This window comes from Mustelus asterias, chromosome 2, assembly GCF_964213995.1.
Source record: "Mustelus asterias chromosome 2, sMusAst1.hap1.1, whole genome shotgun sequence".
Taxonomy (NCBI): Eukaryota; Metazoa; Chordata; class Chondrichthyes; order Carcharhiniformes; family Triakidae; genus Mustelus; species Mustelus asterias.
The window spans coordinates 5,689,482-5,709,885 of NC_135802.1; the positions used below are offsets into that span (position 1 = coordinate 5,689,482).

General features: G+C 45.7%; 1 protein-coding gene across 2 annotated transcripts in view; it reads left to right on the forward strand.

The window, feature by feature from the left end:
* Positions 1-202: 202 nt before the first annotated feature.
* Positions 203-20,404, forward strand: part of cpsf1 (cleavage and polyadenylation specific factor 1) — a 131,462-nt gene continuing 111,260 nt past the window's right edge. The window contains exons 1-4 of one of the 2 annotated variants that reach the window (XM_078230453.1): positions 203-333; positions 7,158-7,312; positions 14,021-14,048; positions 18,639-18,772. In XM_078230453.1, coding sequence (XP_078086579.1) covers positions 7,169-7,312; positions 14,021-14,048; positions 18,639-18,772 — 306 coding nt within the window. In that variant the 5' untranslated portion in view covers positions 203-333; positions 7,158-7,168. Of the gene's footprint in view, positions 334-7,137; positions 7,313-14,020; positions 14,049-18,638; positions 18,773-20,404 lie in introns of both variants that reach the window. The other variant, XM_078230462.1, reaches the window with a different exon arrangement.

Below are 20,404 nucleotides of genomic sequence, written 5' to 3' on the forward strand. Positions count from 1 at the left end.
ATCGAACGCAAGGCAGTCACGTGGTCAGAGTGCGGGGCACGTGCTCAGGCAGCGCGCAAGCGCGGCAAAAAGCGGGACCATCCCGCCCCCACTGCGCATGTCTGAGGCTGGAACTCTCGCGCCTCGACAAAGCTCGCGATATTCGGAGCACCACCCCCCCGTGACCCCGGGGTCACTGTCGCGAGATTTCGGGCGGCGAGCCCCTCCCCCTCCCGGCGTGTGAATGGTGGCGGCTGGTGCGGGGATTCTCAGCAATGTTCTCGCCCTGACCCGCTTCGGAGGCGCAGCGAGGAAGGCCTCTGGCTTCTTCTTAAGTTGAGGGGGGTCTCTTCGGTAAGCCAGTGAAACTTGAGGCCGGAGGAAGTGCCGCGGCCGCCCATAGCAACCAACAGAGCCCCGGGGGGAGGGGGAGACGCCGGCACCGGGACACTGAGAGCATGGGGAGGGGAGCCCTCTGGACCGAGCGGGGGCCCCAATAAACTCCCCCAAGCCCTGGGGTCTGTCAGGGCCCTGTTCACCTCCCCCCCGCCCCCCGTCCAATTCCAGGATATTCCGTCCAGGTTGGGAACCCCAGAAGCTTTTAAAGTTTATTATTTATTAGTGTCACAAGTTGGCTTACATTAACACTGCAATGAAGTTACTGTGAGAATTCCTGAGTCGCCACACTCCGGCGCCTGTTCGGGGTACACTGAGGGAGAATTTAACACGGCCAATGCACCCTAACCAGCACGTCTTTCAGACTGTGGGAGGAAACCGGAGCACCCGGAGGAAACCCATGCAGACACGGAGAGAACGTGCAGACTCCGCACAGACTGTGACCCAAGCTGGGAATCGAACCCCAGGTCCCTCGTGCTGTGAGACAGCAGTGCTAATCAATGTGCTGCGCCATGGCATGGTTTAGGTTAACACAGTAAGAAGTCTCACAACACCAGGTTGAAGTCCAACAGGTTTATTTGGTAGCAAAAGCCACTAGCTTTCGGAGCACTGCTCCTTCGTCAGGTAAGTGGGAGTTCTGTTCACAAACAGGGCATATAAAGACACAAACTCAATTTATAAAATAATGGTTGGAATGTGAGTCTTTACAGGTAATCAGGTCTTAAAGGTACAGACAACGTGAGTGGAGAGAGTGTTAAGCACAGGTTAAAGAGATGTGTATTGTCTCCAGACAGGACAGTTAGTGAGATTTTGCAAGCCCAGGCAAGTCATGGGGGTTACAGATAGTGTGACATGAACCCAAGATCTCAGTTGAGGCTGTCCTCATGTATGCAGAACTTGACTATCAGTCTCTGCTCAGCGATTCTGCACTGTCGTGATGGCCGCCTTGGAGAATGCTTACCTGAAGATCAGAGGCCGAATGCCCATGACCGCTGGGGCATTCGGCCTCTGATCTTCGGATAAGCGTTCTCCAAGGTGGCCTTCACATAAGAGCATAAGAAATAGGGGCAGGAGTAGGCCACCTAGCCCCTCGAGCCTGCCCCGCCATTCAATAAGATCATGGCTGATCTGAAGTGGATCAGCTCCACTTACCCACCTGATCCCCATAACCCCTAATTCACTTACCGATCAGGAATCCATCTATCCGTGATTTAAACATATTCAACGCGGTAACCTCCACCACTTCAGTGGGCAGAGAATTCCAGAGATTCACCACCCTCTGAGAGAAGAAGTTCCTCCTCAACTCTGTCCTAAACTGACCCCCCTTTATTTTGAGCCTGTGCCCTCTAGTTCTAGCTTCCTTTCTAAGTGGAAAGAATCTCTCCACCGCTACCCTACCCAGCCCCTTCATTATCTTATAGGTCTCTATAAGATCCCCACTCAGCCTTCTAAATTCCAACGAATACAAACCCAATCTGCTCAGCCTCTCCTCATAATCAACACCCCTCATCTCTGGTATCAACCTGGTGAACCTTCTCTGCACTCCCTCCAAGGCCAATATATCCTTCCGCAAATAAGGGGACCAATACTGCACACAGTATTCCAGCTGCGGCCTCACCAATGCCCTGTACGGATGCAGCAAGACATCTCTGCTTTTATATTCTATCCCCCTTGCGATATAGGCCAACATCCCATTTGCCTTCTTGATCACCTGAGGCACCTGCAGACTGGGTTTTTGCGTCTCATGCACAAGGACCCCCAGGTCCCTTTGCACAGTAGCATGTTGCAATTTTTTTCCATTTAGATCATCCAATTTGCTATTATTTCCTCCAAAGTGAATAACCTCGCATTTGTCAACGTTATACTCCATCTACCAGATCCTCGCCCACTCACTCAGCCTGTCCAGATCTCTCTGCAGACCTTCTACGCCCTCCACAGGATTCACTTTTCCACTTATCTTTGTGTCGTCTGCAAACTTTGTTACCCTATACTCAATCCCCTCCTCCAGATCGTCTATATAAATGGTAAATAGTTGAGGCCCCAGTACCGATCCCTGCGGCACGCCAGTGGTTACCATCTGCCAACCAGAAAAGCACCCATTTATTCCGACTCTCTGCTTCCTGTCGGATAGCCAATCCACGGTAACACCCTACCCCCAATTCTGTGTAGCCTAATCTTCTTCAGCAACCTTTTGTGAGGCACCTTATCAAACGCCTTTTGGAAATCCAAAAACACCGCATCCACCGGTTCCCCTCCGTCAACCGCACTAGTCACATCTTCATAAAAATCCAACAAGTTCGTCAGGCTTTCACCTCATGAATCCATGCTGCGTCTGCTTAATCGAACCATTCTTATCCAGATGGCCTGCTATTTCTTCTTTAATGATGGATTCCAGCATTTTCCCAACTACAGACGTTAAGCTAACCAGCCTGTAGTTACCCGCCTTTTGTCTATTTCCTTTTTTAAACAGCGGCGTAACATTAGCCGTTTTCCAATCCGCCGGCACTACCCCAGAATCCAACGAATTTTGATAAATAGCGTCCGCTATTACCTCTGACATTTCTTTCAGTACCCTTTCACGACACACGACAATACAGAGTCGCTGAGCAGAGACTGATAGCCAAGTTCTGCACACATGAGGACGGACTCAACCGGGATCTTGGGTTCATGTCACACTATCTGTAACCCCCACAACTTGCCTGGGCTTGCAAAATCTCACTAACTGTCCTATCTGGAGACAATACACATCTCTTTAACCTGTGCTTAACGCTCTCTCCACTCACGTTGTCTGTACCTTTAAGACCTGATTACCTGTAAAGACTCGCATTCCAACCATTATTTTGTAAATTGAGTTTGTGTCTTTATATGCCCTGTTTGTGAACACAACTCCCACTCACCTGACAAAGGAGCAACGCTCCGAAAGCTCGTGGCTTTTGCTACCAAATAAACCTGTTGGACTTTAACCTGGTGTTGTGAGACTTCTTACTGTGTTTACCCCAGTCCAACGCCGGCATCTCCACATCATGGTTTAGGTTAACCAAGAACATAAGATGTAGCAGCAGAAATAGGCCATTCATCCCATCCAATCTGCTCTGGCATTCAATGAAATCATGATTGATCTAGTATGATAATCCTCAACTCCACTTTCCTGCTTTACCCCCATAAGCCTTGATTCCCTTACTGATTAAAAATCTGTCTATCTCCGCCTTGAACATACTCAATGACCCAGCCTCTGCGGTAAAGAGTTTCACAAATCCACTCCCCTTTGAGAGAAGAAATTCCTCCTATTCTCTGTCTTAAACGAGTGACCCTTACTCTGAAATTATGCCCTCTGGTCTGAGACTCTCCCACAAAGGAAACAACCTCTCAGCATCTATCCTGTCAATCCCCCTGAGTTTATGTCTCAATAAGGTTGCCTCTTGTTCTTCTAGGTTGGATGGGATGAATGGCCTATTTCTGCTGCTACATCTTATGTTCTTGGTTAACCTAAACCATGATGTGGAGATGCCGGCGTTGGACTGGGGTAAACACAGTAAGAAGTCTCTCAACACCAGGTTAAAGTCCAACAGGTTTATTTCCACTCCACCTGACGAAGGAGCAGCGCTCCGAAAGCTAGTGGCGTTTGCTACCAAATAAACCTGTTGGACTTTAACCTGGTGTTGTTAGACTCCTTACTCTGTTTACCCTAGTCCAATGCCGGCATTTCCACACCTTGTTCTTCTGCCAGAGTAGAGCAAAATATTAAGGGTGGCATGGTGACACAGTGATTAGCACTGCTACCTCAGCGCCAGGGACTCTGGTTCGATTGTCTTGGATCACTGTCTGTGTGGAGTCTGCATGTTCTCTCCGTGTCTTTGTAGATTTACTCCCACAGTCTGAAAGATGTGCTGTTAGGTGCATTGGCCATGCTAAATTCTCAGTGTACCCAAACAGGCGCCGGGGTGTGGTGACTAGGGGATTTTCACTAACTTCATTGCAGTGTTAATGTAAGCTTTACTTGTGACACTAATAAACTTGAACTCGGATATCACTGCGGTGTACTTGCACCACATCGACTGCAGTGTTTCAAGAAGCAGCTCACCACCACCTTCTCGAGGACAATTAAGGCTGGACAATAAATGCTGGTCTAGCTAGTGATGCCCACATCCCATGAAAGAATAATATAAAATGAACCCTCAAATCTAAAGTGAGCTAGAGGGTGGCATAATGGTAATGTCACTGGACTAGTAATCCAGAGGCTCTGGCTAATGCTCTGGGAACATGGATTTTAATAATACCCTGGAAACTGGTGGAATTCATATTCAATTAATAAAGCTAGTCTCAGTAATGGTGACCATGAAACTATCATCAATTGTCGTGACAACCTATCTGGTTCACTGATATCCTTTAGGGAAGGAAATCCTTCAGCAAACCGGTGCAGACACTTTGGGCCAAATGGCCTCCTTCTGCACTGCACTGATCCTGTGATTCCTTGCCTGGCCTGGCCCACACGACCTCAGATCCACCACAAAGTGGTCGACTCTTAACAAGCAAACCACTCAGTTCAAGGTCAGTTAAAGATGGGTAACAAATGCTGGCTTTGTCAGTGATCCCCATACCCCAGGAAGGAAGAAATATTTTTTGAAAGCCCTGAATTCCAGGTTAATTTGTCAATCTGTGGTTACCTATTAACCTCACAAACCCCAGATTAATGTATAAGTAAAATATTATGGTTGTTGGAGGTCTGAAATAAAAACAGAAAGTACTAGAAAAACTTGCAGGTGTGGCGAGAATTAAAATTTCAAGTTCAGTGTGATTCCTCCTGTTCAGAAGAGTTATGTTTGACTTGAAACATTAACTCTGCTTCTCTCTCGACAAATGCTGCTGGACCTGCTGAGCTTTTCTAGCTCTTTGTGTTTTTATCCCAGATTAATCTGTCTGTTTAGGCTGGTCTATTGCATCCATAAACCCAGGTTATTCTGTCAACCCAGGTCAATCTGTAGTGATTTAATTCTCTGCAGGTGAACTAGTGCAGACATGATGGGCCAAATGGCCGCCTCCTGTGATTCTATGATGTATTAACCTCTCAAATTCTGGGTTAATCTTTCAGTCCGCGGTGACCTCGTGGCGGCAGCAACCAAGGTTGTTGGGATTAGCAAATTACTGCGCAGTGACTGACAATCAGGGCATTTAAATAATTGGGCTTGTGAAATGGGCAAAATGGGTTAGAGAATTGTGAATGAAATGTTTTCATAGGAAGAACAAGAGGAGGCAATATAAAATGGCCTGAATGTGTAGTGGGGAATGGTCAATTATTGCTTTCAAAAGTGAACTGAAGACACAAATTTGCACAGTGATTAGCATTGCTGCCTCACAGCGCCAGGGACCTGGGTTCGATTCCAGCCTTGGTTGACTGTCTGTGTGGATTTTGCATGTTCTCCCCATGTCTGCGTGGATTTTCTCCGGGTGATCCGGTTTCCTCCCACAGTCCGAAAGACATGCTGGTTAGATGCATTGGCCGTACTAAATTCTCCCTCAGTGTACCCGAACAGGTGCCGCAGTGTGGTAACTAGGGAATTTCATAGTAACTACATTGCAATGTTAATGTAAGCCTACTTGTGATTAATAAATAAACTTTAAACAAAGATGTGCAGGTTGGGTGCATTGGCCATGGTAAATGTGTGGGGTTGCGGGGATTGGGTGAAGGCGAGGGCCTGGGTGGGATGCTCTTTTAGCGAGTCAGTGCAGACTCGATGGACCAAATGGCCTCTTCTGCACTGTAGGGATTCTATGCTTCTAAAATAAAGGAATGCAGTTCTAAAGGAACAGAGGATCTTGGGGATGTACTTGCAAAAATCACTCAAGGTGACAAGGCAGTTTGAGAATGTGTTTAGGAAGGCATATGGGTTTATAAATAGATGTAAATGGATCAAGAAAACTATGGTGAACCTTTATAAAACACTGGTTTGACCTCATCTGGAGTATTGTGTTCAATTATGGGCATCATGTTTTAGGAAGGATGTAGGGGCGTTAGTGAGGTGGTGGGAAAGATTAATGACAATTGCTGGAATGCAGAACTTCAATTGCGTGGGTAGATTGGGGAAGCCCAAGAGAAAGGCTGAAGAGAAAGTTGAGAAGAGATTGGCGGAGTTCCTAACCGTAAGTGATCTGGCCAGAGTAGATAGGGAGAAACATTAGCGAAGGTGTTGAGAAGCAGAGGATGCTGATTTAAGTTGACTGAAAGAAGGCAGCAACTGCAACATGTGGAAGAAGCTTTTTATGCAGTGATTGGTTAGGTAGGATCTGTTGTGCAATGCCTCAACGTATGGTGGGGAAGTGTCAGATAGTGCTTTCAAAAGCAAACTGAAGACATGTTTGCAGGGCTATGGGAAAATGATGGGGGCAGTTGGAGTTGCAGAGTGCCAGCACTGACACAGCAGGTTGAATGGCGTTGTTCTGTGCTGCAACTATTCCATGATTTCCCTAAATTACAACAGTGATTATATTTCATTAGCTGCAATGTGTTTTGGGTCATCCTTCACATGTGAACAGTGCAATGCAGATCCTTTCTGTTTGGTTTGGGGCATCAATTCTGTTTAATTCCTGAAAGGTTTGTGACCTGAGTTTTTAACCTGGTCCATGACTCCCAGCGCACCTCATGTTTGTTACTCAGAGGTCTTGTTGAATGTTTACTCCAAGTTTGCGCTGTCTTGTCAGTAGTACTAGGAAACCTTTTCTCCTGTTGTACCTAGGACTTCTTAATTAAAAAGTGAAAATGAGCAGTGTTTTAACTTTCCTTGCAGGAACCGACAGTATGTATGCTGTGTACCGCCAAATGCACCCCCCGACGGGGATTGAGTTTGCTATCTACTGCAGCTTCTTTTCAAACACTGAGCGAAATCTGGTGGTGGCTGGGACCTCTCAGCTGCAGGTTTACCGATTGATCCATGATGCAGAGGTGAGTTCCAGTGGATTCCAGCATGTTCATTACTTGTCAGTTTGTAACCTACACTTAGAAAAACAAAACCTGCTCTAGTTTGTTCTCTAACTCAACCTGAAGATGATGACTCATTTCTAGGGCACGGGCCCACAGCTATCAGCACCTTGGTCTCCTTACTTGAGAAAGGATATACTGGCACTGGAGGGGATGCAGAGGAGATTCACCAGGTTGATTCCGGAGTTGAGGGGGTTGACTTATGAGGAGAGACTGAGTAGACTGGGGCTATACTCATTGGAATTTAGAAGATTGAGGGGAGATCTTATAGAAACATATAAGATTATGAAGGGAATAGATAAGATGGAAACAGGGCGGTTGTTTCCATTGGCAGATGAAACTAGAACTCGGGCGCATGGCCTCAAAATAAGGGGAAGCAGATTTAGGACTGAGTTGAGGAGGAACTTCTTCACACAAAGGGTTGTGAATCTGTGGAATTCCCTGCCCAGTGAAGCAGTTGAGGCTACCTCATCGAATGTTTTTAACGCAAGGATAGATAGATTTTTGAACAGTAAAGGAATTAAGGGTTATGGTGAGCGGGCTGGTAAGTGGAGCTGAGTCCACAAAAAGATCAGCCATGATCTTATTGAATGGCGGAAGAGGCTCGAGGGGCCAGATGGCCTACTCCTGCTCCTAGTTCTTATGTTCTTTTCTTTGCACATTGTTAGTGTTTAAATTGATGGGCACTTCTCTTGTGGAGAGAGAGATATAGCTAAATATTGTTCTCTTTTCACTGATGCCAACATACTCAGCATCACGGAGCTATTAGATCTTTTTATTCTTTTGTGGAATGGCGGCATCGTTCAAAAAGCAGCATTTATTGTCTGTCCCTAGTTCCCCTTATGAAGGTGATAGTCGGCTTATTGAACCGCTACCGTCCGTGTGGTGTAACTACACCCACAACGATGCTAAGGAGGCAGTTCCAGGATTTTGACCCAGCGACGGTCAAGGAATGGCGAGGTGATTGCAGGATAGTGTGAGACTTGTCGGGAAACTTTTCAGGTGGTGGTGTTTCCTGCGTTTGCTGTCTTTGCTCTAGAGAGAAGAGGTTTGGAAGATGCTGTGGAAGAAGCCTTGATGAGTTGCTGCAATATATCATGTACACGTGAGGTTAGCACTGCTGCCTCACAGCGCCAGGGACCCGGGTTCAATTCCAGCCTCGAGTCACTGTCTGTGTGGAGTTTGCACATTCTCCCCGTGTTTCCTCCCACAGTCCAAAGATGTGTGGGTTAGGTGGATTGGCCATGCTAAATTGACCCTAGCGTCAGGGGGATTAACAGGGTAAATGAGGGTTATGGGATTAGGGCCTGGGTGGGATTGTGGTCAGTACAGACTCGATGGGCCGAATGGCCTCCTTCTGTACTATAGGGATTCTATGATTGTACTGCAGCCAGAGTGTGCTTGTACTGGAGAGAGTGATTTCTTTTTAAAGTGAGCCCAGCAAGCTGCTTTGTCCTGGATCATGTTGAGCTTCTTGAGTTTTGTTGGAGCTGTAATCATCCAGGCAAGTGGGCAGTATTCCATTTTAGGCATACCTAAAAATCAGGTGTCAAGCTGACTACTTGGATGCCAAGCAGTGGAAATGGCATTTGATAGCCAGAGTTAAGCAATTGCACAACCAATGGATCAGATCTCTGTAGTCCTGCCACATCCAGTCGTGAATGGTGGTGGACAATTAAACAACTCACTGGAGGAATCGTCTCCACAAATAACCCCATCCCAAAGATGGAGAAGCCCAGCACATCAGTGCAAACGGCAAGGCTGAAGGATTTGCAGCCATCTTTGGCCAGAGGAGCTGAGTGGATGAAACATCTCTGCCTCTTCCTGAGGTCCCCAGTATCATAGATGCCAGTCTTCAACCATTTTGATTCACTCCGCATGATATCAAGAAAATCCTGAAGGCACTAGACACAACAAAGGCAATGGGCCCTGACAGTATTCCAACAATAGTACTAAAGTCTTGTTCTCCAGAACTTGCCGCACCCCTAGCCAAGCTGTTCCAGTACAGTTACAACACTGACATCTATCTGGCAGTGTGCAAAATTGCCCAGGTATGTACTGTACGCGGGAAACAGGACAAATTCAACCCAGCCAAATACCGCCCCCTCAGTCTATTCTCAATCATCAGCAAAGTGATGGAAGGGGTTGTTGACAGCGACACCAAGTAGCAACAATCTGCTAAGTGTCGCTCAGTTTGGGTTCCGCGGGGGCAACTCAGCTCCCTCCCTAACAGCACTGTGGATGTAACTACACCTCATGAACTGTAACGGACCAAGAAGGCAGCTTGTTACCATCTTCTCAAGGGCAATTAGGGATGGGCAATACTTGGTGGTTTAACAGTGATGCCCACATTCCGTGAACGAATATATTTTAAAAACTGCATGATTGACATGTGGTTTGTGGATGCTGATGAGCCTTTGGGAAGTCAGGAGGTGAGTTGCTCCGTAATTCCCAGCCCCTGACCTCTTGCTGCCACGACTGGTCCAGTTAAATTTCTGGTCCAGGTAACCAAGATATTTATTATGGGCATTCAATGATAGTGATGCCTTTGAACAGGAGGTGGTTAAATTCTCCCTTGTTGCAGATGACCATTGTCTGGACTTGTGTGAAGTGATTGTTACTGCCATTTGGAAGAATGGAAGAAGAGAGAGTATTTAATGAATGGCAGGACACTAGGAGGCTCAGAGGAACAGATGGATCTTGGGGTACATTTTCACAGATCCCTGAAGGCAGCAGAGCACGTGAATAGGATAGTTAAGAAGGCATATGGGACACTCGCTTTCATCAGTCATGGTAAAGAGTAGAAGAGCAAGGAGGTAATGTTGGATTTATACAGAGTGTTGGTTAGGCCACAGTAGGAGTACTTTGTGCAGTTCTGGTCATCTCACTGTAGGAAGGATGTGATTGCACTTGAGAGAGTGCAGAGGAGGTTCACTAGGATGTTGCCTGGGATGGAGCATTTGAGCTATAAGGAGAGACTGGATAGGCTTGGATTGTTTTATTTAGAGCAGAGAAGGCTGAGGGGGACATGTTTGAGGTGTATAAGATTGAGAGGCACGGACAGGATGAGCAGGGAGCAGCTGTTTCTCTTGGTTGAAGGGCCAATCACGACGAGGCATAATTTTAGGGTGAGGGGCAGGAGATTCAGAGGGGATTTGAAAAAAAAACCTTTTTCACTCCGTGGACTGGTGAGAATCTGGAATGCACTGCCTGGGGGATAGTGGGGCTGGAAGCCTTACAACCTTTAAAAAAGAACTTGAAATATAACATTCAGGATATAGGACAAGTGCAGGAAAATGGGATTAGTGCGACTTTAGTGGTAGTTGTTGACATAGACTCGATGGGCGGAAAGGCCTTTTCTGTACTGTATGACTCAATGACTCTATTTAGCACACCGAGCCTAATGTCCAGGTCTTGCTGCATGTGGTCGATCTGCATCTTTATCTGAGGAATTGTTGGCGGGGGGCTAGCTGATGAAGCAGCAGAAGAGGTTTGGATCTTACCATGGGAACACCTGAGGTGATGTTCTGGGGCTCAGATGGTTGCCTTGAAAAACTAAAATCATCATCTTTGTGCCAGGCATGATTGAAGCCAGTAGCGAGTTGCCCCCTCATTCTCATTGTTCCGTTTTGCTAGGGCTTCTTGATGTATTCTTGGTCAAATACTGTCTTGATGTCAAGGACAGTCACTCATTTTAACTCTGGATTTCAGCTCTTTTGTCTAGATTTGGTCCGAGGTTAAATCGGTTTAGGAGCCAAGTGGTTCCGGCAGATTCTAAACTGAGCATCAATGAGCAGGTTGTTGCTATGTTAGGAGAGACAGTGGCATAGTGGTATTGTTGCTGGGCTAATTATCCAGAGACCCAGAGTGATGCTCTAGGACCCAGGTTCGAATCCCATCATGGCAGATGGTGAACTTTGAATTCAATAAAAACCTGGAATTAAAAACATTCAATGATGACCATGAAACAAACCATTGTTGATCGTCGTAAAAATCCATCTAGCCCGCTAATGTCCGTTAGGGAAGGAAATCTGCTGTCCTTACCTGGTCTGGCTGACATGTGACTCCAGATCCACAGCAATGTGGTTGACTCTTAAATGTCCTCAGGGATGGGCCATAAGTGCTGGCCCAGCCAGGGATGGCCACATCCTGTGAACAAATAAAAAAGACTGCTGCATGATAGCACTATCAGTGACGCTTCCTGTCATTTTACTAAATAACAGTAGATTGATGGGGTGCTAATTGGCCAGATTGGATTTGTCCTGGTTTTTGAGAACAGGACACTGTTGGGGCAATTTTCCACATTGTTGTGAAGATTCCAGTGCTGTGCCTGTACTGAAACAGCTTAGCTAGTGGCTGATAAGTTCTGGAACACAAATCTTCAGTACTTACAACCGGGATGTTGCCGAGGGCTGTAGAGGTTGGTCATTAATGGAAACAAATTAAAACATGCTACCGTGCAAAGGGACCTGGGGGTCCTTGTGCATGAGACGCAAAAGCCCAGTCTGCAGGTACAACAGGTGATCAAGAAGGCAAATGGGATGTTGGCCTATATTGCGAAGGGGATAGAATATAAAAGCAGGGATGTCTTGATGCACCTGTACAGGGCATTGGTGAGGCCGCAGCTGGAATACTGTGTGCAGTATTGGTCCCCTTATATGAGGAAGGATATATTGGCATTGGAGGGAGTGCAGAGAAGGTTCACCAGGTTGATACCGGAGATGAGGGGTTTGGATTATGAGGAGAGGCTGAGGAGATTGGGTTTGTACTCGTTGGAGTTTAGAAGGATGAGGGGGGATCTTATGGAGACTTATAAGATAATGCGGGGGCTGGATAGGGTGGAGGCGGAGAGATTCTTTCCACTTAGTAAGGAAGTTAAAACTAGAGGACACAGCCTCAAAATAAAGGGGGGTCGGTTTAAGACAGAGTTGAGGAGGAACTTCTTCTCCCAGAGGGTGGTGAATCTCTGGAATTCTCTGCCCACTGAGGTGGTGGAGGCTACCTCGCTGAATATGTTTAAAGCGCGGATGGATGGATTCCTGATCGGTAAGGGAATTAAGGGTTATGGGGATCAGGCGGGTAAGTGGTACTGATCCACGTCAGATCAGCCATGATCTTATTGAATGGCGGGGCAGGCTCGAGGGGCTAGATGGCCTACTCCTGCTCCTATTTCTTATGTTCTTATGTTCTTATTAAGTTTGTTCAATACTCAGATGGACAGATCTTTAATCAGGGAGCTGAGGGTTATGGGAATATGGAGTTGAGGATTATCGCATCAGATCAGTCATGATCTCATTGGCGGAGCAGACTCGATGGGCTGAAAGACCTTCTGCTGCTGTGTCTAATGGTGTTATGGCTGGGAGCTATGGCTGTTTCTCCTGCTGAACTGGGTGTTGAGGTCAGTCAAACAAAGAACAATACAGCACAGGAACAGGCCCTTCGGCCCTCCAAGCCCGTGCCGCTCCCTGGTCCAAACTAGACCATTCTTTTGTATCCCTCCATTCCCACTCCGTTCAAATGGCTATCTAGATAAGTCTTAAACGTTCCCAGTGTGTCCGCCTCCACCACCTTGCCTGGCAGCGCATTCCAGGCCCCCACCACTCTCTGTGTAAAATATGTCCTTCTGATATCTGTGTTAAACCTCTCCCCCTTCACCTTGAACCAATGACCCCTCGTGAACGTCACCACCAACCTGGGGAAAAGCTTCCCACCGTTCACCCTATCTATGCCTTTCATAATTTTATACATTATCTGCATTATATAATTTTATCTATTAAGTCTCCCCTCATCCTCCGTCTTTCCAGGGAGAACAACCCCAGTTTACCCAATCTCTCCTCATAACTAAGCCCCTCCATACCAGACAACATCCTGGTAAACCTCCTCTGTATTCTCTCCAAAGCCTCCACGTTCTTCTGGTAGTGTGGCGACCAGAACTGGGCGCAGTATTCCAAATGTGGCCGAACCAACGTTCTATACATCTGCAACATCAGACCCCAACTTTTATACTCTATGCCCCGTCCTATAAAGGCAAGCATGCCATATGCCTTCTTCACCACATTCTCCACCTGTGACGCCACCTTCGAGGATCTGTGGACTTGCACACCCAGGTCCCTCTGTGTATCTACACCCTTTATGGTTCTGCCATTTATCGTATAGCTCCTCCCTACATTATTTCTACCAGTCATTAGTGGCCCCTCTGAACTGGTGGGAATGAATAGAAAGCATTGATAAACATTGATCCGAAACATTAGTCTCTCCATCGACGCTGCCTCATATTTCAGGCCCTTGACTTTTTGAGATTTGTTTCATATTTCCAGCTTTCATGGTATTTTGCATCTGTTTTCGGGATTACGGGCGGACAGTAGCACAGTGGTTAGCACTGCTGCTTCACAGCGTCAGGGACCTGGGTTCGATTCCAGCCTCGGGTCACTGTCTGTGCAGAGTTTGCATGTTTTCCTGTGTCTGTGTGGGTTTCCTCTGGGTGCTCCAGTTTCCTCCCACATTCTGAAAGACGTGCTGGTTAGGTACATTGACCCGAACAGGCGCCAGAGTGTGGCGACTAGGGGAATTTCACAGTAACTTCATTGCAATGTTAATGTAAGCCTTACTTGTGACTAATAAATTAATTTTAAACTTTAACTTTAATACAAACTCTTTCTTTTATACTTGCAGAGCACAGTGAAAGGAGACAAGTCTTCAGGTAACGTTGCATTTTTTTACGCACAGATATTTAACTGGCTCTATTACAAATGAGTGGATGGTTGCAGAAAACACCTGTCAGATTAGTGTCAGCCTTATCTCTGTGGGTGGCACTCCCGCCTTAGTTAGAAGGTTATGAGTTCCAATCTCACCCTAGAGGTTTGAGCAGAGAATCTATGCTGATGCACTAGTACAGTAATACAGTACTGCGCTCTCAGAGTAAACATTAAACTGAATTCCCACCATATTGCTGTAAAGATCATGGAAAGAAGAATGTAGGAATTCTTCCTGGTGTCCTGGGCCAATGCCAAAGATGTGCGGGTTAGGTTGATTGGCCATGCTAAATTGACCCTAGTGTCAGGGGATAAGCAGGGTGAATATGTGGGATAACGGGAATAGGGCCGGGGTAGGATTGTGGTGGGTGCAGGCTCGATGGGCTGAATGGCCTCTTTCTGCACTGTAGGGATACTATGAATGCTCTCTCTTGGCACCCTCAACAAACACCAACAAAATACACATATGCTTGGTGGTACTTGAATATTTCTGAAAAGAGAGGCATGTTGCTGGAGCCTTTTGTTTTTCACTCATTTGGACAAACACAAGAATGAAATTTCAGTCACAATTTACACTACAGGAGATAAGGGCGCTGATTGTTTGGCAAGTCAGCTCTGATTAATAAAATAGATAAACTTAACTGGTCATTTATCCCATTGCTGCTTGTGGGATTTTCTCTCTCTCCCTGAAAAAAGCATGTTTTAAAAAATGGGGACTATGATGTATGCAGATATTTGTCTTTGATTAGAAACATTAGCAAGCACCTTGACATGAGTTCTGGCCTCTGTAGGGAACAAAATTTAATGGCTACAAAATCTTGAACTGGGGTGAAAAAGTGAGCTGGGGTTTTCACTCCTGATGACTGTTCTGTAACTACTCCCGAATTCCAACTCTGGATAGCGAGAGATGGCCATTGGTGTTGACACTCATTTAGACTTACGAGGAATGTTCCCAGTGCAAGGTTAAAGGATGATACTGAACTCTCGAGAATTCTAGTCAGAATGGACTGATGTAGTCTTCAGGGCTACTAATCAGTGGTGAAACAGGAAGAGATTTGAACCATGCCTTTTACTACTAAGTGCTGCTGTCTGCTGAATCTCCATTGACCTTGCAATGTGAAAAAAGTTGATATTCTTGTGATTTATACTTTAGCAGTGAATTAAAGCTAGAAAGTCAAGCCAAGTGTATGTATTGTAAACCAATGCGTCTCTGCTTGATTAGTCACGCAATGTGCAGTGACGTCATCAGAGACATTTGTGGGTTTTTCCCCCTCTTCCATCCTGGACTGTAAGCAAGCAACATCTATGTAATAAAACTCGACTAACTGATTAAGTAACAAACTGTATGACAAACCTTTTCATCCTTTTATCTTGATGTACAATGAAATGACCACAACATATAACAGTAAAAGATAAAACTAGTGCATTTTCCAGTAAGATTATCGACAAAATGAGTGATGAGAAGCATTTTCCAATGAAATAGTCAGGAGAAAAATCAGCTCACACCTGGACCAGGCACAGGTTCCATCGATTGTATTATAGTGAAACTGGCTGTGGGAATTGGGTATTCATTTTATTCATTCATGAGACATGGGCATTGATGGTTGGCCAGAATTTCTTGCCCATCCCTAGTTGCCCTTGGCTAGGCCATTTCAGAGGGCATGTTGCTGTAGATCTGGAGTCACATGTAGTCCCAACTGGAAACCATGGCTGAACAGGGATATCCGCTGCTTGCTGAAGTCCAGGTCTAAGGCGTTCAAGTCAGGCGACCCTGACCTATACAAGAAAGCCAGAAATCACCGACGGAGATCCTTCAAAGATGCCAAAAGACAGTACCAGACCAAGCTAGAGTCCCAGGTTAGCCACACGGACTCCTGCCGACTATGGCAAGATCTGCAAGACATAACAGGCTCCAAGATGAAGGCATGTAAAATCGCTGGCACCAACGCACCCCTCCCTGATGAGCTCAATGCACTCAATGCCCGTTTTGAGGTCAGTGAGAGCATGCCCTCTACCCTGGAAACCTCGGACGAACCTGTATCCAAGGTCACCATCACAGATGTCAGATCAGCCTTCTTGAAAAGCAACCCACGGAAAGCTCGGATGGGGTACCTGGACATGCATTCAGATCCTGTGCAGACCAGCTGCTAGGGGTATTCGCAGACATTTTCAACCTCTCTTTACACCACTGTGGTACCTGTCTACTTCAAGAAGATAACCATCATCTAAAGACAAGCCAAGCAGCGTGCCTTTAAGACTATCATCCGGTGGCTCTGATATCCATCGTTATGAAGTACTTTGAAAGGTTAGTCATGGCATGATAAATTCTGGCCTCCGAGTCTGCCTGGATCCACTACATTTCGCCTATTGCCACAACAGGTCCACAGCAGAAGCCATCTCCCTGGCCCTGCACTCAACCTTGGAACACCTGGATAACAAAGACACCCACGTCAGACTCCCATTTATTGACTATTGCTTAGCCTTCAGCACCATTATTCCTACAAAACCCATCTCCAACACCGTAGCCTAGGGCTCAGCTCCTCCATCTGCGACTGAATCCTAGACTCCCTAATCCACAGACTGCAATCAGTAAGACTATGCACCTCCTCCACGATCATCCTCAAAACCGGTGTCCCACAAAGCTGTGTCCTCAGCCCTTTACTATTCTCCTTATACACCTATGACACCTTGATTTTCAAGTTTGTTGATGACACCAGACTAGTGGGTCGGATCTCAAACAATGATGAGACAGGGTACAGAATCTGGTAAACTGGTGCAACGACAATGATCTCTCCCTCAATGTCAACAAAACGAAGGAGATAGTCATCAACTTCAGGAAGCACAGTGGAGGGCATGCCCCTGTCTACATCAGCGGGGATGAAGTGGAAATGGTCGAGCACTTCAAGTTTTTAGGTGCCCAGATCACCAACAACCTGTCCTGGTCTCCTCCATGCCGACACTACAGTTAAGAAAGCCCACCAACGCCTCTACTTTCTCAGGAGGCTAACGAAATTTGGCATCTCCACTATGACTCTCACCAATTTTTACAAATGCACCATCTTTCTGGTTGTATCACAGCTTGGTATGGCTCCTACTCTGCCCAAGCCTTCAAGAAACTACAAAGGGTCGTGAACAAAGCCTAGTCCATCATGCAAACCAGCCTCCCACCCATTGACTCTGTCTACGCTTCCCGCTGCCTCGGAAAAGCAGCCAGCATAATCAAGGACCCCACGCACGTTATAGAAATAGAAATAGAACAGTACAGCACAGAACAGGCCCTTTGGCCCACGATGTTGTGCCGAGCTTTATCTGAAACCAAGATCAAGCTATCCCACTCCCTATCATCCTGGTGTGCTCCATGTGCCTATCCAATAACCGCTTAAATGTTCCTAAAGTGTCTGACTCCACTATCACTGCAGGCAGTCCATTCCACACCCCAACCACTCTCTACGTAAAGAACCTACCTCTGATATCCTTCCTGTATCTCCCACCACGAACCCTATAGTTATGCCCCCTTGTAATAGCTCCATCCACCCGAGGAAATAGTCTTTGAACGTTCACTCTATCTATCCCCTTCATCATTTTATTGGACATACTCTCTGCCACCTTCTTCCGTCAGGAAAAGACACACAAGTCTGAGGTCATTTATCAACCATGCCTTCTCTAAGTACAGTATGCTTTGTCTGTACAGCGTGCAAGAAACAATACTTTTCACTGTATACTAATACATGTGGCAGTAGTAGATCAAATCAACATCAAATCCTGGCTTTAAAGAGTGAATTTGCAGAGTCTGTATCAGAAAGGCTTACATCTGATGTCCAATGTTGTGGAATTTCTGAACCAAGGATTACTTCAGAACTAAGTTCAGATTCTATCTCGGTAGAACAACTCATCTCTATGGAAGCTGACAAGGAAGCAACTTCAAAAGATGTTATCACAAGATGCTATTAGTGAAGTGACTATCAAGGATGTTGTATCTTGCCAAGATGAAGTCAACATCTTTCAAAAAGGCACTATTAACTGTACATAGGTTTCATTATCAAGTGTTATTTTATACATATGTTCATGGAGGGTAAGTGTTAATGTTTAATGTTTAAAATTTGTTTTTGTACTATTGAAGCAAATGTATTGTAAACCAATCCATATCTGATTAGTCACATAACATGTAGTGACATCATCAGAGACATTCATGAGTTTTTCCCTCTCTTCCATCCTAGGCTGTAAGCAAGCAACACATATCTAATAAAGCCAAAGTAACCGGTTTAATAACCCACTGAATGGCAATCTTCTCACCCTTTTATCTTGCTGCACAAGAGAGCTGACCACAACATATAACGCTAGGACAGTGTTAAAAATATTAATATGACTTGTTGGAAGTTTAGCTGAGACACCTGTGAGGACTGAATGGAGTACGTTACCTGCAACTGATTAAACCTTACAGTGAGAGGGGAATAGTTTGTTACCTTAGATCGGTGTGAATAAATTAGAGAAACAATCGGGTTTATATTTTTATTTCTGAATGTCTGTTTTCTGTGTAGAGGTCAAAGGTCGGAAAGAGAAGCTGGAGCAGATGGCATCTTTTTCACTCTTTGGAAATGTCATGTCCATAGCCAGCGTACAGCTCGCAGGTTCCAAGAGGGATGCCCTCCTCCTCAGTTTCAAAGATGCTAAAGTAAGCCACATGTACACGTGTGTATTTGTGTTCTCTCATATTTAGAAGGTTGATGGGTGATCTAACTCTGCTAAATAATTAATGGGGCTCTATTTTCTCTGGTGCAAAATTACAAAATAAGGGGGCATGATCTTAAAATTAGAGCCAATCGAAGCATTTTTTTCATACACGCTGTTGGAAATCTGGAACTCCCTTCCCCAAAAGTCTGTGGACCAATTGAAATTTTCAAGACTGAGATTGTTGGATTTTTTTTATTGAGGCTACCCAGAAATATTGATCAATGGTGGGTGAATAACAATGGTATACCGATCAACAATGAATGAATTGAATTGTGGAATAGACCCCAGGGGCTGATTGACTGACTTTGCCTTGTTTCTGTGAGATCCCAAACCCCTTCTATCCAGTGCTCAAAGCAGTTCAGTTCTATTTATGCTTGTATTTCTTATTTGCTGGTCAGTTCTTTTTGAAAGTTACAAGCTTGGCGTTTTGAGAAATATAAGAATTAGGAGCAGGAGGAGGCCACTCGGCCCCTCGAGCCTGCTCTGCCATTCTATAACATCATGGCTGATTTGATTGTAACTTCATCCCCACATTCCTGCCAACCCCAATAACCTTTCACCCCCTTTTCAATCAAGAATCTATCTAACTCAGCCTTAAAAATATTCAAAGACTCTGTTTCCACTGCCTTTGGAGGAAGAGAGTTCCAGAGACTCACCACCCTTGGAGAGAAAAATGTCCTCTTCATCTCTGTCTTAAATGAACGACCCCTTATTTTTAACAGTGACCCCAGTGCTAGATTCATCACGCAAACCAGCCTCCCATACATTGACTCTGTCTCCACTTCCTGCTGCCTCGGCAAAGCAGCCAGCATAATCAAGGACCCCACGCACCCCAGACATAATCTCTTCCACCTTCTTCCGCCGGGAAAAAGATACAAAAGTCTGAGGACATGTACCAATGGCCTCAAGAACAGCTTCTTCCCTGCTGCCATCAGACTTTTGAATGGACCTATCTTGCATTTAGTTGATCTTTCTCTGCGCTCTAGCTCTGACTGTAACACTACATTCTGCGTCCTCTCCTTTCCTTCTCTATGAACGGTATGCTTTGTCTGTATAGCACGCAAGAAACAATACTTTTTACTGTATACTAATACATGTGACAATAGTAAATCAAATCTAAGCTTCTGTGATAGGAGAAAACATCCTCTCCACATCCATCCTGTCAATACCCCTCAGGATCTTAGCGCTTTCAATTATGCCGCCTCTTACTCATCTAAACTCTCGATACAAACTTAACCTTTCCAAGCTTTCCTCATTAAAAACCCACCCATTCCCTGTATGAGTTTAGTAAACACAGTAAGAAGTTTAACAACACCAGGTTAAAGTCCAACAGGTTTATTTGGTAGCAAAAGCCAGACAAGCTTTCGGAGCTCTAAGCCCCTTCTTCAGGTGAGTGGGAATTCTGTTCACTCACCTGAAGAAGGGGCTTAGAGCTCCGAAAGCTTGTGTGGCTTTTGCTACCAAATAAACCTGTTGGACTTTAACCTGGTGTTGTTAAACTTCTTACTGTGTTTACCCCAGTCCAACGCCGGCATCTCCACATCATGAGTTTAGTAAACCTTCTCTGAACTGC